Source organism: Tyto alba, unplaced genomic scaffold, assembly GCF_018691265.1.
Source record: "Tyto alba isolate M040663 unplaced genomic scaffold, T.alba_DEE_v4.0 Super-Scaffold_12, whole genome shotgun sequence".
Taxonomy (NCBI): Eukaryota; Metazoa; Chordata; class Aves; order Strigiformes; family Tytonidae; genus Tyto; species Tyto alba.
In genome coordinates, this window is record NW_024881274.1 from 322,078 (window position 1) to 330,002 (window position 7,925).

Sequence of the window (7,925 nt, forward strand, 5' to 3'; positions counted from 1 at the left end):
TCTTCAGATGGAAAGTCCTGTCTTTCAGTGTGCGTTTCATCAAATCTCAGAAGAGACATCTAAAGTTCAGTGGCAGAATTACACCCTTGAAATAGTTTCTTTTCCCATGACTCCGAGGAGACGAGCAAGAAGGTGTCCAGATGAAAGGAAGGCTTAGGGTCAGCGAGAACAATCTCAGTTTAATTCCCAACTGCAAAATTCTTAATTCTCGATTAGAAATATTAAAAACCACTTCACTGGCATTTATTTTAACTCTTAACTAAATGACTGTTTTACCGAATTCCTCCGAATTGCTTTCTCACCTCTCCGTGCAACAGGAACAACCTGTCTCTCAGTGTTTTAATTAGACCCTTCCCACTCTGGCGTTTTACTGCACTTGCCCAGTGGATCCTTGCTCTGCTGGGCAGCTGCTCGAGCTTTGCTCGTTCCTCTGTTTCTCCTGCTTCGTTTCGGGCTGGTTTACCATCCCGTTTCTAAGCGACCGACCACCCCGCTGGAGCCACGTCCTCCTGCCTCCCGCCCTGTCCCCTGCGCTCTGGTACTGGAGGGGTTAATGCTCTGGGGCGCGCTGGCCCTTTAAGGGCCCCCCCCTCCCCCCACCCCCCCGGCTGGTGGTGACGATCGGGTGCGGGCAGCACGCATGCGCACGCGGTGTGGCGGGGCGTGCGCGCAGTCGGCCCAGCGATGCGGGTGCTCGTGGGTGAGCGTGGGGGACGGGCGTGGGATTCGCTCGGCCGCCGCGGGGCTGCAGCCAGGCCGCTGCCGGGGGCGTGGTGGGCGCTGGGGGAGCCAGTCCTGAGTGGGGGCCCCGGGGCGCTGTGGGGTGCCGCGCACGGCGGGTGCGTGCAGGGGCTCGGGGATGGGGACGTCGTTTAAGGCCTGGATTGAGGGTGCTGTGGGCTGAGGTGGAAGGCAGGCCCCTCTGCCCCCCCCCCCCAAGGACTAGGCGGGAGAAGCGTGGTGTGTGGCGACAAAAGCCCACAGGGCTGGGGTGCTCTGCAAGGGCGCTGGGGGCAGCGGGGTCCGGGGTGCTCTGCGGGGGTGCTGGGCCCTGAGGGAACAGGGCCTGGGGTGTTCTGCAGGGCTGCTGGGGGAATGGGGTTCGGGGTGCTCTGCAGGGGTGCTGGGCCCTGAGGGAACGGGGTCCGGGGTGCTCTGCAAGGGCACTGGGGGAATGGGGTCTGGGGTGCTCTGCAGGGGTGCTGGGCCCTGAGGGAATGGGATCCGGGGTGCTCTGCAGGGGTGCTGGGCACTGGGGGAACGGGGTCCGGGGTGCTCTGCAAGGGCACTGGGGGCAGCGGGGTCCGGGGTGCTCTGCGGGGGTGCTGGGTACTGAGGGAATAGGGCCTGGGGTGCTCTGCAGGGCTGCTGGGGGAATGGGGTTTAGGGTGCTCTGCAGGGGTGCTGCGCACTGAGGGAACGGGGTCCGGGGTGCTCTGCAAGGGCGCTGGGGGCAGCGGGGTCAGTGGTGAACTGCAGGGGTGCTGGGGGAACGGGGTCTGGGGTGCTCTGAAGGGGTGCTGGGGGCAGCAGGATCTGAGGTGCTCTGCAGGGGTGCTGGGTGGTGGGGGAATGGGGTCTGGGGTGCTCTGTAGGGGTGCTGGGAGCAGCGGGGTCCGGGGTCCTCTGCGGGGGTGCTGGGTGCTGGGGGAATGGGGTCCGGGGTGCTCTGTAGGGGTGCTGGGCGCTGAGGGAACAGGGTCTGGGGTGCTCTGCAGGGCTGCTGGGCACTGGGGGAATGGGGACCGGGGTGCTCTGCAGGAGTGCTGGGGGCAGCAGGGTCCAGGGTGCTCTGCGGGGGTGCTGGGCCCTGAGGGAATGGGGTCTGGGGTGCTCTGCAAGGGCACTGGGGGAGCGGGGTCTGTGGTGCTCTGCAGGGGTGCTGGGGGCAGCAGGGTCCAGCGTGCTCTGCACAGTAATGTATCCCGGGAAGCTGTCCGTGGTAATGGGGACATCTGTGCATGCCTTGGGATGCCAGTCCCGGTAGCAAATCAGTAATATCTTTCTCCTAGGTGGTGGGACTGGCTTTGTGGGTAGAGCCCTGACCCAGCTGCTGTGGAGCCGTGGGCATGAAGTGACTCACATCTCTCGACAAGGGGACAAGGATCGGATCAGCTGGGTATGAGATGAGAGTGGTCACAGGAGGGAGAACATGTCTAGGGCTGAGGAGTAAGCCCACTTGCCCTGGCCTGCCAGGGCATACAGGGAATTTGCAGTGGGGAAGCAGGCTCCTGTGGATGTACTTGGGCTCCTTTGTGATCCATGGGTCTTAGTCATTGGGATGGGTACTGCAAAACCCTCTCCATTCATGCTTGTGCTCCAGGCAGTGTCAGGAATGAACTGACTGGAGTTCATAGGAGTCCACCCTGCTTGATTGTCGGGAAGGCTTGAGCAAAGAAGAGGCTGGGTGTGTGATGTCTCTGTTATCCCTGCCTAGGAAGAGTTGTCCCACTCTGGACTGCCCCGGTGCGATGCTGTGGTGAACTTGGCTGGTGAAAATGTCCTCAACCCTTTCCGCAGGTAACTTGATTTGCCACAGTGCTGTTGGGACAAAGGTGAAGGCAAGACAGCCCAGTGTTTGTGAAAGGGATGTGGGGAGGAAACAGTGTGTCCAGGAAGCACTTGGGTTACCTAACTGTTGATTTTGAGGTCCTCTCAAGTATCAAAAACATTTGTTTGGGCCTGTTAAGTTCTGGGAGACCTTTGGAAGACAGGCCCCCTTCTGGATTGACAGTTGGAGGCCAGGCAAAGTAGTTCCACATTTCCAAAATGATACTGGATGCCTACATTTAGATAATGCAAAATCAGAACAAAAATCTTCTGTGAGGATGTTTTTGGAAATGCCTTCACTGGGCAGTTGGGAAGAATTAACCGCACCCAGCTTTGGTGTCCAGCGCCTCTGATACCTTTGTCCTAAGGCAGTTCAAAACCCACAGCCTTTTGTGGGAAGTGGAGAGCCACTATCTCCCAAAGTCCCTGTGCATTTACATAGTAAGAGCCCATGTCCTCCTCCTGCTCTGGAATGGCAGCAAATTCACATGAGATCTCCTATTCTTGTGAGTAGGTGTCTGCTGAAACTCCCTTGGTGCTGTTTCTTGGGATGTCTTTGTGGGGGAGTATAATCAGCAGCTCTCCTTTTCTCAGATGGAACGATGCCTTCTGCAGGGATGTCATCAGTAGCCGGGTTGAGACCACCAATACCTTGGCCAAAGCCATTGCTGATGCTGAACAGCCACCCCATGCTTGGGTCCTCGTCACCGGCGTAGGTATTGGTTGAGCCTGGCCAAGGCATGGCTCGTGCTGACCTGGAGGGAGTATATCTCCAGATAGAAACACACTTCTTGGGGGACACATGACTTGCCTTGAAATGCCAGCTTTATTGCCATCAGTGTCACTGTTTAGTCCAGCCTCGATCAGCTTTTTGGTACTGCTGGAGAGGAATTTGAGTCTCTGTGCTTTCTCTTGTTGTCATGAGGGTAGGACCTTTCCTCCATTTTCCTGTGAAAGCCTTTAGGCATCCTGTAGAATCAGTTTGTCTAAGCAGGACCTCAGCTGGAACCCCCTGCATATATCCAACTTTGCACTGCTGCTTGCTACATACAGTCTTTAAAGCTGCCACAGTTTAGCATCTGTGATGTGCAAGTTTAGAGCAAGCACATTTCTATGCAACCAGCTTAGTGTGGTGCTTGCTGGTATACTTGGTTCTTGGGGCTGCCAGCTCAACCTGAGTATTAGTTCATCCCGCTGAACTTGCAGAGCACATCGGTATTTCAAAAACTTGTCAGAATTGCCATCAGAGAGACCCTGTGCTGTTCATATGAGGATATCCCTGATGGAACGATCGAGTTCTGGGTGCCTGAAGGCAGGAAAGAGGTGGGTGGTGGCCTGTTTTGGGGACAGATGGCTTGTGTTGTGATTCAACCCTGACACCCTTTCTGTTGTTAAACCTGCAGGCTATTACCACCCTAGCCCCACAGCTGAGTATACTGAAGACAGTCCTGGGGGGGATTTTGACTTCTTCTCACGCCTGGTGAGCTCCTGGGAGGCTGCAGCTCTCATCCCTCAGAGCCCAGCTCGTGGTATTGTGGTGAGATCCGGTGAGATGGGACATCATACCTGTTCAGGGTGGCTCTGCTTTGGTGCTGGGGGAAGAGGAGGGAAAAGAACATCAGGTCTTGTGCCTGTCATTGTTGGGGTGCTGTTCCAGTCCAATCCTCTAAAGATTGTTTCCTGGTTGTGGGGTCTGGGGGTGAAGGGGTGCTTTTATTCTTTGTGGGGGCAGTGCTGGTCTCACTCCGTTCTCCCCACAGGGGTGGTTCTGGGCCAAGGTGGTGGTGCAATCTCTCAGATGATCTGGCCTTTCCGTCTGGGTCTAGGAGGCCCCTTGGGCTCTGGGCTCCAGCCCTTCCCATGGATCCACATTCGGGACCTGGCTGGGATCATATGTCATGCCCTGGAGAGTGAGTGCCTGCAAGGCATCTTCAATGGTGTCTCTCCATCCTCCCCTGCCACCTCCAATGGCACCTTTGCTCAGGAGCTTGCTTCAGCTCTAGGACGCCCAGCCCTGCTGCCAGTGCCTGCTTGGGCTGTGCGGGCTGTCTTTGGGGCAGAGAGGGCCATCATGCTGTTGGAGGGACAGAAGGTGGTGCCAAAACGCACCCTGGAGAGTGGCTACCGTTTCATCTTTCCTGACCTTTCTGGAGCTCTGAAGGACATTGTGGCTTGAGGACTCCTCGGTTGGACTGGGTTGGGCTCTGTTTTTGTGAGCTCCCTGGCTCACATGCCGTCCCCTGGGTGAAATAGGGTGGCCCCGCCCCTCCTTGACACTTCCCCATCCCCATCCAGAGAGGGTGAGCTGTCTTTTCCCCTGCCTATTCTTGACACTTCCCCATCCAGACAGGGTGAGCTATCTTTTCCCCTTCTGTCTCCCTTTGTACATCTCCAGTTTAGGAGTCATCCTTTTTACTGCCATCTGCAATCTCCACATTACCTGCTTTTGGAGAAGGTCACAAGCCCCTCTGAGGATTGTGACTTCTGAATCTGCCATCTTCCCTTTTTCACAGTGTGCATGTGAGCTGTTTGCAGAGCAGCTGGGGGTGTACTGTCTCCTCCCATGAGAGAGGTGGCAGCAGGAAAGTGTTCAGGTGTCGCAATTCTCCATGTCAGAAGGATAGGAAGTCCCTCTTCCTGTTTTTCCACGTCTTTCCCCCATCGTCACATAGAGACCTAGTTATGCTCTTCTGCTTTGCCTTTCTCAGTCTCATAGGGAATGGAGTTGTGGTTGTGGGAAAAGATCCGTCCTGAGGGGGTGCAAAGGGTTCTGGATATGGATGGCTTGGAGACTTTGCCATCTCCTTTCTTGTGGTGGCTCTGTGCTGGTAACAAGTCGCAGTGTCAGAACTTCCAGCTGAGTCTAGGCCCAAGAGTTGCATCCCTCCAGGGTTGCATAATACCAGTGCTGTGGTGGAGATGGAGAACACTGCTTTGCCAGCGTGTAGGAACAAGGGTGATGGTGGGAACTGGGTGATTCATCTTGGTGTGAAGTAGTGCAAAGCATTGCTTTAGTCTAAAGGAAGCTCTTTAGCTATTGTCTTTGTTGTAGTCATCTAAAACCAGGCAGGATGGCCTTCCCTTATTCATCCCATATAAGCTGAAGGGTCATTCTTGGTGGTATCTAGACTCGCCACTTACCTGCCTCTTTGCTCGGTCTATACTGAAGATGGAATGGCAATCTGCTGACTTTCCAAGCAGGAAAATGAGAGTGTGACTGTCCAGCTGGAACTGGAGATAGTCCTTGCAGTCAGTGTGAGCACAGCTGGGTGAGCTGAGACTTCAGGAATAGCTATGAAAGCAACATCAATTGCTTGGATTGTGTTTTTGTTGCCTCTAAGTTAGGCACAGATTCCTTCCTCCTCCCATGTGCCTCAATTTCCTGTCCTCGAGAGTGGGCTGATCTACTTGGCCCAGTTCATTGTGGGGCAATACATTGGGGACAATTAGCAGTGCTGCTTCTTTAGTTACTCCAGCTACGTTTTGAGATCATCGGACTTCGGTCTGCTTCCCCTGATATTGTGGGCTACAGTATCCTTCTGCCAGGCAAGCTGGTCAGCCAGCCCAGTTAGGTTGTTTCTGTACCTGTATGTACCTTGATTGCAACAGCTTTGGTTTGTGATTGGAAATAAAGTCAAGTACAGCTGGAGAAGTCCTGGCAACCCATAGTTCTTCTGAAAGATGGTTGCATATCCCATGAAGGACCATTAAGAAACAGAGTTCCCAGGCCTTGGAGTCCCTGCTTGGATGTATAACTCACTTATGATTTTGAAGGGTTGCCTGTGCATGATGTTTTGGCTTAAACATGTCACAGGACTTAAATGATCTTCTGACACCTGAATCCCAGTGTGGGATCTGAAAACACTGGCTGCTGGGTGCAATTAGGACTTCCATATGATAAACTCACACACAGAGCATACCCCTTTGTCTACTGTGGAGACAGTGTGTATTAGAGTGACAGCAGGCTGAGGTCTAGATTGGATTTTGGACCGGTGTCTTAAGGAAACTCTGGCCAAGAGGCTGCAAGTCTTTGTGATCTAAGTACAGGTCTTGTGCTATCCTAGTGCCAGCACAGGTAGTCCTGTAGTGTTCATTGCTAGCAGAGTGTTTCTGCAAGCATGTCTGAACCAACTGCAGTGACTGAAATGTGATCTGAAGATTTACTCTGACTTGAGGCAAGTCTCTCTGCTCTTTTAGAGGTGCATGCTTATGATTGTTAAGACATGTCAGAAGCAGCAGCTGCCTCCAGAAGCCCCAGATCAGGACCCTTCTGCCTGGCCACTGTTATCCCAGCCTGGTGCCCAGGTACCCAGACTCTGCCCAAGCTGAGGGATGCAGCTGCTGCTTTCTTATTTGCAGGTTCAGTCAACCCTGAAGTTGAGCACCCGTCAGAGGCATGTGCACATGCACACACATAACACTTGGACAGATGGCACTGACATGGCTGGTCACACAGACTGCCCCAGCCAAGATGTTGCTGTCAGCAGCACCAACAAATGGGACCCACATAACAAGCACATCCAACTATGTCCCTTCCCATTCCAGGGCTGGCAGTCTTGCATGATGCCTTCAGGGTTCATAAGAACATGTATGCTCATGAGGCCCTCGAGCACCAGCACAACCCCTCTGTCTGCCTGGCATCTCTACCTGGGCCCACTCTCTGACCCACTCTCCTTATGGGTACATGACACCTGTGGGTACTCTAGTCACCAGCTGGTCCAGACTGATACACCACATCCAAACACACCTCCCCCCATCCCTCCCTTCTTCCCAGGCTCAGCTCTGCTCCTGATCTGTCTACCTTCTCCCCTAGTGGTGCAGGGGGCAGTGGATGGGGGTTACAGTCAGCGCACCACTCCTTCCTTCTCAGGAGGTGGGGTGAACACTGCACATTCCTCCCCTTCTCCTCGTGGCTCCCTTCTCGCTGGAGGCAGTCCTTCATGAACCTTCTCCAGTGTGAGTCCTCCTCACAGGATGTGACTTTTCCCATGCTGATCTGGCGTGGGTCACCACCGCGTGTTGCAGTCCTCCCAGTGCCGAAATAAAACTGCCTGCTTCTCCCCTCAGAGTCCTGGCTTCCTTTAAGCTTAGACACCTCCTCTGGTGTGGGCTCCTCCACAGACTGCAGGTCAGCCTCTGCTCTACCTTCATGGGGGCAGGGAGGGTGACCCTGCCATCTCACCATGGGATACAGGGGGCCTCTGCTCCGGCACACCTCCCCCGCTTCCTTCTCCTTCCTTCCACTGACCTCTGTTTGCATAGGTGTCCTTCCTGTAACTCTTGCTCACAGGTCCCAACCACCTCCCAGCTTCCCCTTCTTAAATAGATTATCACAGAGATGCAATCACCATTGCTGATTGGCTCAGCCCTGGCCA

The 7,925-nt window shown here is 54.7% G+C and overlaps 1 protein-coding gene across 3 annotated transcripts; it reads left to right on the plus strand.

The window, feature by feature from the left end:
* The first annotated feature begins 622 nt into the window (after positions 1 to 622).
* On the plus strand, positions 623 to 7,610 carry SDR39U1 (short chain dehydrogenase/reductase family 39U member 1). 3 transcript variants are annotated; one of them, XM_042787548.1, is made up of 6 exons: positions 623 to 700; positions 2,013 to 2,119; positions 2,438 to 2,520; positions 3,145 to 3,266; positions 3,954 to 4,097; positions 4,311 to 7,610. In XM_042787548.1, exons 1-6 carry the CDS (start codon positions 685 to 687, stop codon positions 4,724 to 4,726), a joined length of 888 nt encoding a protein of 295 aa, XP_042643482.1. In that variant the 5' UTR covers positions 623 to 684; the 3' UTR covers positions 4,727 to 7,610. The 3 variants fall into 3 exon arrangements, with proteins under 3 accessions (XP_042643482.1, XP_042643483.1, XP_032843220.1); XM_042787549.1 differs by having other exon boundaries at positions 3,166 to 3,266; XM_032987329.2 differs by lacking the exons at positions 623 to 700; positions 3,145 to 3,266 and having other exon boundaries at positions 2,016 to 2,119.
* Positions 7,611 to 7,925: the final 315 nt, after the last annotated feature.

Bases quoted from the DNA above. Each gene is read 5' to 3' on its own strand.
- SDR39U1 (XM_042787548.1), top strand. The intron at 2,521-3,144 runs GTAACTTGATTT...TCCTTTTCTCAG, and splicing joins GTCCTCAACCCTTTCCGCAG to ATGGAACGATGCCTTCTGCA. The intron at 4,098-4,310 runs GTGAGATGGGAC...TTCTCCCCACAG, and splicing joins TGGTATTGTGGTGAGATCCG to GGGTGGTTCTGGGCCAAGGT.